Raw genomic sequence first — 16943 nt, forward strand, 5'->3', positions numbered from 1 at the left:
TGTCTGTCTACAGATGCTCCCACAGCAAGAATGGGACCACAAAAGAGGTGCCCGAGGATCTCAGGTCAGTCTCCCTCTGTGTGTGTGTGTGTGTGTGTGTGTGTGTGTGTGTGTGTGTGTGTGTGTGTGTGTGTGTGTGTGTGTGTGTGTGTGTGTGTGTGTGTGTGTGTGTGTGTGTGTGTGTGTGTGTGTGTGTGTGTGTGTGTGTATGTGGATGATTGAAAAAGAGCTGAAGGATCTGAACCTGATGAAACCTGAAAGAGCATCTCTGGGCCACATTTCACCGCAAAATCAAAGAAATAGAAAATTATTTTTACTTAAAGAAAATGAAGCCTGTTTTAGAGTCATTAGGTTTTATTTGCCATGTGACACTATTTTCAAAACAATTAAGCATTTTTTTATTAATTTTTTGGTTAAATTTGCAAAGTCTTTCTCGTTAATTTGAAAAGTTTAAAGTTTTTAAGTTAATAAAAAAATAAATGCATATTATAGTAAAAAAAATATTGTATTTCAATATTGAGAATATGATGAGAATCATTGAAAATAATTTGAAAATTATATGAATTTGAATTGCATTATGGAAATGACATAATTTGGTGGGGGGAAAAAAACTTATTTTAGTGGGAAAGCATGTTGCTCAAAGTCTTCTGTACTTCTTTATGCATATTACAAAGTTCAAAAGTTAAAATTGTCATTAATGAAAATTGGAGGTTAATTTGTGCTTAATTGTCATGAAAATAATGACACTTTAGCAAGTCCAAAAATAGTTTTTTTATCCAAAATATCAGTTCTAATCTTCTGATGTTGTGGTGAAATGTGAGTTATGAGCTGTTTGTTTTGTTGCTAGATCTCTGATTAATGATTATGAGCAGAGTGTAAATGAATATGTGAGGTGGTGACCCCTATCTGACCTCCTGGTTGTAACCCGGGGATATGATGTCTTTTAAACATCATCAGTGACGACATCACACTTGGCAAGAAGAGAGTCTGTCCTGTTCCTGCAGTTCCTTTTGAACTTTGCAACTTTGTAAAATGCTTGTGTAATTGAAAGAAGTGCAACATGTATATAAATAATGTCACTTCATGGAGGAGGATGTTGTTAAAGAACTACAAGGATACATCAGTGGTAAAGTACTATGAATCTGTATTTGTCCTTTTGTTTTTTAATCCCATCTTTAGAGTTATGTGAAGACTGTGAAGTGTTACCAATTGTATAAAATATGTAATGGTTAATGGATAATATTTTATCTTATAGATTCAGACATTTGTTGACATATGACCCAGAATGATTATTTTGGATGTGTGTGTGTGTGTGTGTGTTTTAGATTTACTGAGTTTGTGGCCACACTTTTTTTATTTTATTCAGGAACTCCCTAGTGTGTGTGTGTGTGTGTGTGTGTGTGTGTGTGTGTGTGTGTGTGTGTGTGTGTGTGTGTGTGTGCACATATGCTAATGTGTTTGCACATTTTATCTAGTTCTCTTCACGGCTGGGTGAGAGCAGGGAGCAGTGTTGACGTCTTTACTGACGTGTTTCTGTACTCTGTGCCCCTGCGTTTGTCCCTTGGTGTTTCTTTCATTCCCAGCAGTCTAACCTCCACCTATTTATGCCTTTGCCTCTGACAGAAAGGAAACTCTTTTTTTCTTTCTGTCGGGTCACTCGAGACTTTGGCATCGGGGCCTTGCGGTGCAGCCCGTCAGAAGGACAGTGATTTCATCCGGGGTCGTGTGTTAACGGAGGTCTGCTGTTTCCGCGAGGGGATTTGCATCAAAAGCTGCTGTGGTAAACCTAGACAGCCAGAGATGAGTTACAGCTATTACAGTGCTGACAGAGACATAAGTTAAAGCATAATACACATCAGGGCTTACATGAGCGTGCACCGCACGAGATGAACATGACCTTAGAAAACAGCTGTCAGTCAGCGTGTCTTACAATAGAGCTGTCAGAGTATGCTGGGCCAACCTCCCACAATGCACTGGGCCTTGAGACAACCATAAGGCTGTGAGCTGATAGCAGGAACAATCCACATGAGGAAACAACGCTTGTGTGTGTAATCGCTGTTCTTTGTGAGCGATTTGCAATTTATGTGTGTGTGTGTGTGTGTGTGTGTGTGTGTGTGTGTGTGTGTGTGTGTGTGTGTGTGTGTGTGTGTGTGAGAGAAAGATGTCCCCATTCATGAACCTGTGTGCCGTTTTGTAGTATAAATAGTGGTAGTGGTTTGCTCACAATGAAATTTAAAAAAGTGCACTTTAAAATACCGGGATAATGCACTTAATTAACTGAAAACAACAAGTGTGGAATGTTGGACATTTCATGGACTCAATTGTCGCAGCTTTCCTTAAATGGTGGAGGGGGAGGGGCTAACAGACTCTGATGTTGAGGGGGAGGGGCTTACAGACTCTGATGTTGATGGGGAGGGGCTAACAGACTCTGATGTTGAGGGGGAGGGGCTTACAGACTCTGATGTTGATGGGAGGGGCTAACAGACTCTGATGTTGAGGGGGAGGGGCTAACAGACTCTGATGTTGAGGGGGAGGGGCTTACAGACTCTGATGTTGAAGGGGAGGGGCTAACAGACTCTGATGTTGAGGGGGAGGGGCTTACAGACTCTGATGTTGACTGGGAGGGGCTAACAGACTCTGATGTTGATGGGGAGGGGCTAACAGACTCTGATGTTGAGGGGGAGGGGCTTACAGACTGATGTTGATGGGGAGGGGCTTACAGACTCTGATGTTGATGGGGAGGGGCTAACAGACTCTGATGTTGAGGGGGAGGGGCTTACAGACTCTGATGTTGAGGGGGAGGGGCTTACAGACTCTGATGTTGATGGGGAGGGGCTAACAGACTCTGATGTTGAGGGGGAGGGGCTAACAGACTCTGATGTTGAGGGGGAGGGGCTTACAGACTCTGATGTTGAAGGGGAGGGGCTAACATACTATGATGTTGAGGGGGAGGGGCTTACAGACTCTGACGTTGAGGGGGAGGGGCTAACAGACTCTGATGTTGAGGGGGAGGGGCTTACAGACTCTGATGATGAGGGGGAGGGGCTAACATACTATGATGTTGAGGGGTAGGGGCTAACAGACTCTGATGCTGAATGACAAAATAACAATATACAATTATTACACTACACGGTTGAGTACATAGTGCCTAGTTAGTATATAGTAATAGTAGTTAGTAAACTACTATTACTATATAATACCTAACAGAGTCTGTTAGGTATTATAGTGAATAATACCTGAACTTCGTATTTTGAGCACTTCCTGCGTTGTTGTTGCTTTTGCCTCTTTATGATGACTCGCTGAACTTAGTCCTAATTTGTAAGTCGCTTTGGATAAGGGCGTCTGCTAAATGACTAAATGTAAATGTAAATGTAAATGTTGATGGGGAGGGGCTAACAGACTCTGATGTTGATGGGGAGGGGCTAACAGACTCTGATGATGAGGGGGAGGGGCTAGTATACTCTGATGTTGAGGGGGAGGGGCTTACAGACTCTGATATTGAGGGGGAGGGGCTAACAGACTCTGATGCTGAATGACAAAATAACAATATACAATTATTACACTACACGGTTGAGTACATAGTGCCTAGTTAGTATATAGTAATAGTAGTTAGTAATAGTAGATGACCTAAATGTCGTCATGAAGCAGAAATAGCTATCATCTTTTCTTGCCTATTCCCTAGTGAAATGGCTTCTCGAACAAGAACATATGTGGGCGGGGCTTGATTTTGTCCATGGGAAATTGATTGGATGGCTGTGGTTTGATATCAGCTGATCTCATGTGAGTGACAGGTTACCCCAGTTTGGGGGGATGGGGGGGGGGGGGGGGTTTGATTCAAGATTATGACGCACATGAATAAAAAAATGTCCATGGATAAATCATTTATAATAAATATTGCAATATTCCATAAAAAATATGAATTGCCCATTTTCATTTCATGGTGACTTTAAAGAGAAAACGGCTCATGCTAATATTGTTTAAATTATAGCGGGAACTCTGAGAATGCAAAATGTTCTTTACACACCTTTTTGTGATGTAACAATCAAGCTTGAATAACTAGTAGTGTCTGCATTTCAGGGCTTAGTGGCAAATGAATAGTGGGAGGCGAGTTGTTTGTGTGTGTGTGTGTGTGTGTGTGTGTGTGTGTGTGTGTGTGTGTGTGTGTGTGTGTGTGTGTGTGTGTGTGTGTGTGTGTGTGTGTGTGTGTGTTCAGTGTCTAAGCCGTCTTATCGGAAGGATATCCTCCCCCTGAGGATCGATGCTGCTCTTTCTGCTTCACAGTCATATTCAGGCACACATGGTGTTCATACATATTTGTGTGTGTGTGTGCGCTAACATAGCTTGCTCTCTTTTCTAATTATCGACTGGTTTTATCATTTGTCAGTTAAGGGACGTGGTTCTCTTTTGTCTCTGTATCGTATTTGCTGCATGAAACACTGATTAGCACTACAAAGTTCTCGTTGATTTCAAAGTGCAGTCGTTCGTGTGCCTGATTCCTGCCTGTTTTCCTCTTATTGATCCATGGAAAGCAGCCATCTCCAGGCTCCAATACCTTATAAAGGTGTGGAGTAGTGCAAACACGGCTGATATTTGAACTTGTGACATTGACGAGAGGAGAGAAAGTGAAGAAGTGTGAATGTGTGGTCCTCAGGAGACCTTGCTCTTCCTCAAACCTTTCCCAGGGTGCACTGGGTCTCCCAAGTGGATGTATTGTTGGTGTCAGTGCTCAACTACCTTCACACTCATTAGTAGCCGCCACACTGCGTCACTGCTCATTTGCACGAACAAACTTTTCTCACAAATGAACATGTTCTGTTGTATTTTGCCCAAAAAAAAAAAAAAAGAAATCTTGATTTGATATTATATTATTATATTATATTATAGTTACTCATGTTCCCGCATGGAAATGACTTCTGGTTGCCTTGCCGCTGCAAATTCACTGTCAGTGTGAACGCCACTTTTAGAGTGAGTGAAGAACAACTATCAAGTCTCAGTGTGTCGTAAAAAAGTGGGAGTGGGAAGGCGTTTTTGTTGACCAGTTTACCCCAAATAACTATTTATTGGTCTGGGCCCTGAGGTAACGCTCTTTTTGCCTGGCTTGCCTTAGCAACAGGCTATTTTCAATATAAATGCTTCCGGTGGCATATATATATATATATATATTTATATAATTTTTATATAATTTTCTGGACAAAAAATACATTTCGTAGCACAACTAAATTTTTAATGAAAGATGTTTTTTATTTTTGGTAACTGCAGAATTCCAATATTTCTATTTGTGATATTTCAAAGCTGTGATACTATTATTCTTAAATATGGGAGATATTCAGAATAAAAAGGGGAAGATGTGTCCAAATTTTGACTATGTAGTACAAAAAACCATTGTATATAAATATTGTATATAAGTATGTATATAAATATAAATATCATTGATATACTATTATAGTTTTTTATTTTATTTTATTAATTATTTTATATATATATATATATATATATATATTATTTTAATTTAAAGTTTTAGTATTTTTGTTGTTTTTGTGTAGTTAAATTTTTTTTTATATATATATATATACAAAAATGTGTCTTTTTATTAGTTTTAGTTTTTTAAAGTTTTTGTTAATGTCTATATAGTTTTTAAGTTTTAGTTTTTAGTATTCGTCTGAGTTGTTTTATATATTCAACTGAATTTAAATGAAGGTTTTATATCTGAAACAAAAATATTTTTTATATTTAATATTTTACTTGTGTAATGAAAATGTTTATTTCAAGCTTCTACTCAGGTGTCACTCAGAATCCAAAGGGATCCTCAGGGTCTCTTTGTTTTCTCAGGCATCAAATGGATGTATTTTACCGTCATACAGTATTTCCTGTGAGTCACGCCGTGTGTCTGTGTGGAGAAGGAGATTTGTGGCGAGTCGGGGAAGCTCAGAGGTTGTGTAAATCACTAGTCCACTTATGGATTTATCTTCATCTCGATCACCTTTCCCAGCCAAACTCGCCTCACACAACGGCCCGGGTCGGCTTAAAGCGTGTATCATGATGACAAAAAATTATGTTTTGAACGGAGAGAAGAAAAAAATGGAACGAGATCAAATACAATATTTTGGTTCAAAGCTGGAAGCTCATTGGATTCAGATCATTACCTTCGGTAACATTGAGTCAAGAATAAAGACGTCTGCATCCAACATCACCGCAGTCAGACGTCACAGAACAAGAGTTGAGCTCTTGGAATTTGTGGGACGCCACACCAAGAATCTCAAGTAACCCCATATAAAAACCACCTCATTTTTCAACAGTGCACAATATTGGCGTGGTTTGTAGTCTATGCACCAAAACAGAGGTTTGAAAACGCTTGGCTCTTGCACATGGGTGAAAGTGTCAAAGCGACGTGACATAGACTCCTTCCGCCAATTCAGTATTGTTGAGTGAAGAAGCCTTTAAAACGAGCTCCTTCCACAAGCTGCCATTAACATTCTTGTGTTGTGAGGTCCTCCGGCAGCTCAGTTCATTCACAATTTAGTCGTGCTGTAATTTTTATGATGCCGTTGTGACACATTGGCTGTTAAAACTGCCGTCGTGGGGCGAGAGCCATGCCGAAACACAGTCAGTGTGGTGCTAAAGAGCTACGACTGTTTGTCACGCTTGTTTTGTGTCACTTCTCATGCTTAAAAACTCATTTCCATGCATAAACATAAATACATTCCACCGGCCAAGACTGTAATATCATTACGTTCAGGCGGTGGTGCGGAGATCTGGAGCTAGTGGTTAAAGATCTGGGCTGGTTGATGATTTAAGTGTGTTTGAGTGTGTGTGCATGTGCCTTGTATACCACATATATAGATTTATTTAGATTTATGTACACTGCCATTCAAAAGTTTGGGGTCAGAATGGTTCATCTTTTTATTTATCAAGGATGCAGCAGTAAAGTCATTTTATAATGCTACAAAAGATTTTTATTTAAAATAAATGCTGTTCTTTTAAAGTTCAGCAAAGAATCCTGAAAAAATTAAATGTTTTCAACTTTGATAATAATAATCGGAAATGTTTCATGAGCATCAAATCATCATATTAGAATGATTTCTGAAGGATCATGTGACACTGAAGACTGGAGTAATGATGCTGAAAATACAACTTTTATGCGCAGAAATTAATAAAAAAACAACAACTATATATTCACATAGAAAATAGTTATTTTAAATTTGTATAATATTTCAAAATTTCAATCAATCAAATAAATGCAGCCTTGGTGGACATAAAAGATTTCTATAAAAACATTTTTTTTAAAACTGGTATTTTGACATAATTTTGTGTGTATATGTCTGTTCAAGCGCAAGTAAATGCGTAAGAGGAAGTAATTCAGTCTGAAACATGCCTCTCTCTCTCTCTCTCTCTCTCTCTCTCTCTTCACTTGAATCCTGATTTTCGCCTCTTCTTCCGCGTTTAAAAATCGCTTGAATGTGCAAATTTGCAAGACAAAACACTTCCGAATGATAAACTTTCACCGCGGGGTCTCGTCCGTACGGATCACACGGATAAACTGCGATCCATTGCACCCCTATTAATGAACACACTTACCATCATGATTGCTATCTTACCAGAGATGGAGAATAACCCTACTCCAGTAAGTAAACGTGTCCCTGTCCGTAAAAATGTTGGTCCTCAAAAGCGCTTCCCTCCATGTTTTCTGATGCGCATGGTTTATTTTCCCGACGCATGCGCACCAGTTATGTGCACCCCTGCCTATAATTAAAATACACAATCTATCATTATAAATGTTTATTTTATTGTTTTTTGCATTACATTAATTTAAGGGTGAAATATGCTTACTATGCTTACTATTAGAAACTCAATACTCATAAAAACACGCTTAATTTTTTATGCAAAATATAATTGAATTTTCTTTTAATTTTGGGGTGATATAGGGCCCTTACATGTTCTTTACAGGTTTTGTGATATACACTTAAGCACACTTGTGTATATTGTGTGAACTAACAGAAAGGGCTCATTGATGCTATGGTATTTTGACGGAGTGAGAGAAACATCTCAGCTGGTGTGGTGTACAGGGTTGTTCCTCTTTCATGCCTCGCTGCATCTGTTCTGCCCGTGGATGGAGCTTTACCATCTGCGTGATGCGGTCTCGTGTGTGTGTGTGTGTGTGTGTGTGTGTGTGTGTGTGTGTGTGTGTGTGTGTGTGTGTGTGTGTGTGTGTGTGTTCCTCCGTAGAAACACGTGCCTGCGCATGAATCAAAGCCCTCGCTCTCGCTTTAATGCTAAAGCACATTCTCATCCCATCGGACGCTGTGTTTTGAATGCATATGCACGGAGAATAATACCATGACTCAGCATCTCTCTGTGCTGTGCTAAACAGTTGTCTAGTGCATAAGCCCTAGTTCACTGTGATCAATGAGACGCTATTAGAGGACTTTTCCCTCCCGGCTGTCCTGATGTGTGTACCGCCGCTCACAATGACCAGGGCGGATCAATACTGTTTCCACCAGCAACCCTCATTTTGTTCCCTGGATCTGTTGTTGATATCACCTATGCACACACACATAAGCACACATACACAATCACACTAATCCGAGGGCATTAGCCGTGGAGAGAGTCCATTTCAGTCAGGTAATGGGCAGATTTCGCTATCACAGGATGTCGTAAAGGTTGCGCTGAAGAGCGAGATAATGTGTGCTTTTTAAGGCCGGGCTCTCTGGGTTTTGTCAGCCGCTCTCAAAGCGAAAGTGCTTCAGCAACTTTCCCATAAACACCTCTCTTGTTTTAGTCCGTGATAAAACACACAGACACTCATGTGCTAAAGTTTAAGAGAGGCAAGGTTCGGTTTTATGGCCCATTGTTTGCACAGAGCATCTTCATGTTTGGCTGACTCACGTCTCTTGATGTTTTGATAACGGATTGAGACAGGAGGAGCGAGAGAGGAATAAATGTAATGAAAGGAAGGAGCTGAAAGACTCCCACGCAAGGAGCGATGTTGTCTCAGTCCACTTAACCTCACTTTCCGTGCGTTCTATATTTAATCGCCCTTTTACACTTCCCGGCAGTCCGCGTGTGACCCTAGTGGAGGAGCGGAGAAACGCAGAGAGTTTCTGTGGACACACACTTCCCAAAGTCTGTCAGGAACATGTGCACAGCCGCGCACGTCACATTTACCACACCAGAAAATACTGAAGGATAAACAAATGGTTTAAAGTGTTTTGTTAACACATTAACATATTTACTGTCGATTTAAAATATGACTAGTGCAGTAAGATATGTTATGTGTGTGTTTAAATATTTATTTGTATATTATTAGATATATATTTTTTTTTATTGTAAATATGTATTATATGTCCTGTATATTATTTAAATATTATTGTATTAATATAATGTATTTTATTTTCAATTCCAATTTTTAAACCTAATTAAATATATATATATATATATATTTTTTTTTTTTGATGTAAACATTTTATTACTATATATTAATATATGATTAGTCATATTAATTATTAATATAACTTAGTCCGCCAATGTGGACAATCATAATAATATATGATTTGTCATTAATATCAAACAATATGTTAATATGATTAGTCATATTATCATGAAAATGTAAGCATATTTACGCATATTATTATATATTATTTGCAATTTTATTACATACATGTATTATATATAATTTAAATATTTCTAGTATATAAACATATGATTATGTATTATACATTAATGTATATATTAGTGTTGTCATATTGATTAATTGCGATTAATCGTATCTAACCAAGTTTTTGTTTATATGTGTATATATATATATATATATATATATATATATAATGTATGTGTGTACACACACACAAATAAATAAATATATATATATATATATATACACACACACATATATTATATAAACAAAAACTTTTATGTTAGATGCAATTAATTGCAATTAATCGATATGACAGCACTAATATATATATATATATATATATATATATATATATATTCTCACAAAAGAATGTGCCACAGTGGCACATTCTTCCTCCAAATCAAAATTGATCAAAATAAATTTGACTGTAAATGGCTATATATATATATATATATATATATATATATATATATATATATATATATATATATATGTATATATATATAGCCATTTACAGTCAAATTTATTTTGATCAATTTTGATTTGGAGGAAGAATGTGACTTCTACATGTTTTTGTGAGATTCACCTTTACACATAAACAACAACTGAATCTGAGAAAAGTCTGCTTTTTTCCACAAAGGGTCACTGTGGGTCGTACAAATGCCCCCTGCTGTGGGTCGTGGGGTCGTGACCCTCCGTTGCAGGAGAGGAGAGATCGTGAGGTCACAGCATTCTTCCTCTCATCGACATACAGCTCTCATTAATAGTTCACCACACTCATAACTCTTGAGCGGTGCCAGCTCTTCACGGCTGATCCTGTTTCCGACGGTTAAAGCTGAACCCAGCAGCCATTCTTTTCCCAAATATGCACATTGGCGGACAGTTTCTGTGTTTACATACTGTAGTTTTACAACCCAAACGTTTTGCGGAAGCTCTCGTTCCAAGTCCCATCTGCCTCTCACTCAGTGTTTTGGCGTGTAACAGTGGCTAACTCTGAGATATGTAGCGTAGCGTTGTGTACACATCCTCCACATGTTCTCGTCGTAGCCTGAGTGACGGATGTCAGAGGAGTCCCAGAACGCTTCTGTCACACTGCAACTCTCAGTGTGTGTTTGAGTTTGTCATTCCAGTCGAGCTCTTGCTTTGCCCCGAGCGCAGTGGCTAATAACGCTCCTCACTCCAGGCTTGTTCAGTCAGAGCTACGGCGCTGCCATGTGAACTCACGTTAGTGCTGACACGCCACACGCCAGCCTCTGCGTGATGCTGACCGCATTTCATTTTAAATGCACACTAAAGCAAATGCAATAGGCTTGTTTGTTGCTGCTCTTTTTCAAATGCAAAATGCTAAATATCCTCAGAAATGTTAATATTCTGTTCAGTCTGTGTTAGCATTTGCATAATGCATCATCTGTCTATAGCACAAACACATGCAGTTTTTTGGGCATTGAAGTGTATGCAGAAAGCTGCGGTACTGTCATTATGGGTGCTCTAATTATGAGCATAATCATAATAACATAATCACAAAATTCTGTTTACAAGAGCTTGCACTTAATCGCAGTACTGCTATAATCGCATTATGAACGCAGCTGTTATGTGTGTGACCATATCTGTCTGCCAGTGCAGTGTTTTTCTGATGCTGTTATGTGTGTGTATGGAGTATAAAAAGCGATTTTTCTACAGGTAATATGGTAATATGCCAGTCTGAACATACTGTACCAAATTTGGTCACAATCACACTGCAGTCAGAAGTATCTGTGTAATTTTGCCAAAGCTTCAAGCCCAAAATGGCCACATGATTTTAAGCATTTAAACCTGGATAAAAGATTGGAAATGCAAGAATACTTGTGATGTGGCAACACAAATGTTCCCTTTTGCTGTGTGCCCAGGTTAGAATTATTAGTATTATCTAGCCCTCGTGATCAGTTTTAAAGCAGCTCTGCTTAATGTTTCTTTTATGTAATCCAAGTGAGGGATTTTGTATTATTCACCAAGGGTAGTTTCCTGTGACCTCACCGTGAGGAGCGCGTTATCCGAGAAAATCCGATACAGTAAGATGAGACTGAGCACTTGTGTGTGTTTGTGTGTTTCATACACAAACAGAGACCCGCTGACGCGAACTCGTTGCCATGGCAACAGCTCATCCGTCAGCCTCACGTGCGCTAGCTGTGCTGTCAGAATGAGTTTCTGATGGAGGGAAAACATGTATACAAACACACGCGTCACACCCGGCCGTCAGTATCATGCATCCCGCTTTGTTTTGTACAAATATGAGATTTTACAGAAAATGCTGATGTTGACAGAACATATTATCTCCATTCAGACTGTCTTTTTAAATGTTATAATTTATTCTTAAAAAATAGTTTCACAAATTTATTATGAAAAAAAAAGTCAATACTCATATATAGTCAATACTCTAGTTGTGTTTGCTAAGATGATTGCCATTGTCCATACACTGAAAAAACTTTTTTTAAAGTTATTTTAAATGATTATACTATATCAGTATTTGTCTCTTCTTATATATAAAATATTATTTAAATTTTGTCAGATTTATACTTGCCAACAAAAAAATACCAATGTTGCAGATAGATAGATAGATAGATAGATTGATAGATAGATAGATAGATAGATAGATAGATAGATAGAGATAGATAGATTGATAGATAGATAGATAGATAGATAGATAGATAGATAGATAGATAGATAGATAGATAGATAGATAGAGGATGGATGGATGGATGGATGGATGGATGGATGGATAGATAGAGGATGGATGGATGGATGGATGGATGGATGGATGGATGGATAGATAGATAGATAGATAGATAGATAGATAGATAGATAGATAGATAGATAGATAGATAGATAGATAGATAGATAGATAGATAGATAGATAGATAGATAGATAGATAGAGGATGGATGGATGGATGGATGGATGGATGGATGGATGGATGGATGGATGGATGGATGGATAGATGATGGATGGATAGATAGATAGAAGGAAACTTTTCTGACAGCTCATTAAGCATTAATATGTAAATGTGATGGCTGTATGTTAATGTATTCGTGGTAGTGAGATCACATGATTATTTCTGAATGGGCCATTTTTGCAGTTTAATTTGAATAAATGGATGTGTACATAACTTTGCTTGGATAAACTGATTGAGCTAGGTTTGAGCTATGCTTCTGCTGGCTCCTACATGTGTTGTGTTTCGTGTCCAGCCACTTCAGCTAAAGCAAATGAAACACGAACTCTTGAAATAAATATATTTATAAATTTTGCAATTCCGTTTGACAACTTTTCGGGGTTCAGAAATGACACACGTGAGCTTTAGAGAGCACTGAGGGCTTATTTGGACTTTGAAATGAGGCACGTTCTGTTAGCATCTGAACATACGCTACAGCAGATGCTGCCTGTCGTGAAGATGCTCTGAGTTTTGAAGATCTCTCTCTCTCTTTCTCTCTTTCTGTCTTTCTCGAACAATGAACATCCACGGCCCAATATGAGCAGCCCTCAGGCCTAATGCAAGTCAGTTTCTCCTTCCTCCATTAGTTATTCTCTGTATGTGTCATTCCTTCATCTGCTTTTGATGTCTCTCTCTCTCTGTCTCTCTATATTCATTGTGTGTGTGTGTGTGTGTGTGTGTGTGTGTGTGTGTGTGTGTGTGTGTGTGTGTGTGTGTGTGTGTGTGTGTGTGTGTGTGTGTGTGTGTGTGTGTGTGTGTGTGTGTGTGTGTGTGTGTGTGTGTGTGTGTGTGTGTGTGTGTGTGATTAAACTGCATGCTCTTCTCCCGTCCTCTTTCTGTCTTTCGTCTGGTTTCTCCTGTACTTCTCATGACTGAAACAAACACTTGCGTCACGTCTTGGTTAGCCCAGCTGTTTCCTATACATTTGTTTCATGCATGTCTAATAAAATGAGGTTTATGAGATTTCACAGATGATGCTGATGAAGACAGAGCAGATTATCTATTTCAGACTGCCTTTTTAAAGGGATCCTATTATGCTTTTGTACATGTTCAACTCTCTTTAGTGTGTAATGTTGCTGTTTGAGCATGAAATATTTAGTTATTCTCTATATCAGTGTCAGTGTTTCTGAACTCCCTGAAACGCCTCCATTGTAGTCTTGAGTTTTTTCCGGGAACGAACACGTCACAATATTCCTCATTTAAATAATTAATACGCAGAATAAAGGGGCGGGGCCTGGTTGAGTTAGTTAGAAGTGTGTTGAAACTGGTGGTTATGGTAAGAGGCGGGACATTTCCCAAACACTGACCAATCACAACACACTGCTCCAGCCGACCAATCAGAGCACAGTGTACTTTTCAGAAGGAGGGGCTTCATAGAGACAGGAACTAAACAGAGCGTTACTGACAGACTGGGAAGAGAGGAGCTGCAACAATGGAGAATATGAGAAACATTTACGCATGAAAACCTATTCTAGTATTCTAGTAGAGCCCAAACACAAAATCAAGACTTTGTAAAAGGGTATAATAGGTCCCCCTTAAATATAATTTTTTTTTATTAAAATAATATTTTCACAAATTATTTATGAAAATGGTCAAAAAATTTTAAGTAAAAATGAAAAGTCAATAATAGTATACAGTGAAAATATTTGAATATTAAATGAAAATTAAATCATGCGCTCTTCATGCTCTTCTCATGTCCTCTTTCTGTCTTTCGCCTGGTTTCTCCTGTACTTCTCATGACCTCCTTCTCTCTTGCCCTGGAAATCTCTCTCTTTCTCTGTGTCTCTCGCTCCCCCGTGTGTGTAGCAGTGCGGCGTCACTCTCTGCGTGCGTCAGTGTGCCTTACGTCAGCCCTGCATCGCGTCACCGGCGAGGTGCGGATGAGCTAACGGTGCTTTTTCTCTCTCTCCCCCCTTTGTCTCTTTCTCTCCCGCTACCTGTGCATTTAACTCTATCTCTCCCTTACACCAACTTACCATCTCTCTCTTTCTCCCTCCCTCTCTCTCTCTCTCTTCTCGTCCAGTCTTCGGGCACCAGTGTGACGGTGGACATCGCGGTGATGGGAGAGGCCCACGGACTGATCTCAGATTTGCTGGCTGACCCGTCCCTCCCCCCCAACACCTGCAGCACCCTGCGGGCCGTCAGTAACCTGCTCAGCACCCAGCTCACCTTCCAGCCGCTGCACCACCGGCCGCGCCTGAGCCCCCTGCTGGCCTTCAGCGACGCACACACCTGCTCCGACTCCGAGGAGCTGCCGGAGAAGGGGGAGAAGCTGGCCATCCCAAAGGTAAGGCCACACCCTCTCAGGTACCAGGATTCGACCCTTCGCTAAGCCCCGCCTTAAAAATACAACTAACCAATCTGGCGTTTGCTGCTGTTGCAGCCCCGCCCACTTTTTTCAAATTCCATTCCTTTTTTGGCACCACTTATGTTAACAATAGTTTAACATGAACTAACGATAAACAATACGTCTACAGTGTTTATTAATAATAAGCTTCTGCTTCATCCCGCTCCTTTTCGAACATATTGTAATTAAATACTTTATAGTTATTACTTTTTTAGTTCGGTATGTTGCAACATACTTATTGTATTTTTATATTTTATTTTATTTGTATCTTCTTTGTTGTTCGAAATAAAACATTTTAAAATAAATCTTAGATCATCTCAACATCTCAACATTTACTACTATATTTTTTTATATTTTAAGAAAGTTGTATCTGTTAACATTAGTTAATAGATAGTATTATAGATAGTAGTTAATGTACTATGAGCTAACGTGAATATGAACATTTTTATTAACTAACATTAACAAAGGTTAATAAATGCTGTAAGAACATATTGCTCATTGTTAGTCTGTTAATGCATTAATTAATGTTAATAATCATTGTTTTTTAAGTCATGATTAAAGTAATGACACATCTTTTCTTCCATATTGTGCTGAACATGGGAATGTAAAAGAAAAATGTGGGGCGTGGACTTGATTCTTTCCATCGGTTGTAGATTAGGTGGATTAAATGTGGGCGTGGCACGATTGGAGAATAATTTGAATCGCGACATGGCTAATGTGATTATTAAACTCCGAAAGGCTATGATTTAAAAAAAAAAATTGAGCGCTGGACATTTCGAAGTAAAGACGTGGCGCTGTTGCAGTTTCTACAGGCTTGTGCTTTCAGAGCAGTTCCCTAAGCGCCATCTACTGTCAGAGAGTGAATTTGCTTTTTCATTCAGCTGGTGGATCGAAAAGAAGCTAATGTGCATCCTGAAAATCTACACAATTAGGATATACACTCCTGGGCAAAAAAATGTACCACGCCCAAAATGGCTAAACACTATTTTAATTCTCTTAACCACTAAAATATTTGGTCAGGAAATTAGCTACATTTAAGCAAATGCACTACTTAAAAAGACATTGCTGCCACAGAAAGACGGTTTTTGGCAGATTATGGGAAGTTGTGTGTGGATTGATGAATCACAGTGAGTTGCATGTTGCATGGCGATGCTCCAGAGCGGCGGCTTCAAAAATCTGCTGTGAAATATAGTAATAAATGCATCTCTACCAGTGGAGCATGAGGAAGAGTGTCACTGTGTGGAGAGCCTGGTGTCGGTGAGCTACTTCACTGCGGAAAGTCATTTAATGCTTTGGAGTACAGGAGAATATTGCAGAATGGCTTGCTTCCCGCAAATGAAAAGTGAATATTTGGTCTCACATTTTTAAGTACAATCAACTTGGACGTTTAAGTCATTTTAACTTAAATTATACATTAAACTACATTTAAACAAAAATTTGTTGTATCTTGTATGACTTGTAAAAAAAAAGTGGAAAATTGCTTAACTTATTTTGATGAGTTAAAACAATGTAAAAATAGATGTTATCATAACTTATTGACAGTGTTGGGCAAGTTACTTAAAAAAAGTAATTAGTTATAGTTACTAGTTACTTCTCACAAAAAGTAACTGCGTTAGTAACTGAATTACATCATTACAAAAGTAACTAATTACCAGGGAAAGTAACTATTGCGTTACTTAAAAAAAAAAAAAAAAAGTTTAAATATAAGAAATTTCTTGGATACCCCCAATATGAAATGTTAAATGAATGAAATTGACACTAAATAGAACATCTTATTATTATAAAACATTGTACACTAATCTACACTATTTTAATGTTGCTGTGGGACAATGTGAGAGACACCTATTAACTTAAATATTAAAATATTATCATTACTATAGTGCAACAATAAAACAATAGATGGTTTAGAACTTTTAATATTTATTGCACAGACCACAACTGGCCAACAAATAAGTCTAAAAATAAATTATGCTTCTTAAGAAATGTACCAAAAATAAATAA

At 38.4% G+C, this 16943-nt stretch overlaps 1 protein-coding gene and 1 long non-coding RNA gene across 5 annotated transcripts in view; one reads left to right on the forward strand and one right to left on the reverse strand.

The window, feature by feature from the left end:
• LOC309496758 overlaps nucleotides 1–16943 on the reverse strand; it is a 226906-nt gene that overhangs the window by 162211 nt on the left and 47752 nt on the right. The gene's annotated exons all lie outside the window — the stretch shown is intronic.
• Nucleotides 1–16943, forward strand: part of pde3a (phosphodiesterase 3A, cGMP-inhibited) — a 94449-nt gene that overhangs the window by 45504 nt on the left and 32002 nt on the right. For all 4 annotated transcript variants that reach the window (XM_082166754.1, XM_082166752.1, XM_082166753.1 and 1 more), the window contains exons 2-3: nucleotides 14–64; nucleotides 14619–14882. In XM_082166754.1, coding sequence (XP_082022880.1) covers nucleotides 14–64; nucleotides 14619–14882 — 315 coding nt within the window. The remainder of the gene's footprint in view (nucleotides 1–13; nucleotides 65–14618; nucleotides 14883–16943) is intronic.

Source organism: Leuciscus leuciscus (assembly GCF_965113295.1).
Source record: "Leuciscus leuciscus genome assembly, chromosome: 4".
NCBI classification, from domain to species: Eukaryota; Metazoa; Chordata; class Actinopteri; order Cypriniformes; family Leuciscidae; genus Leuciscus; species Leuciscus leuciscus.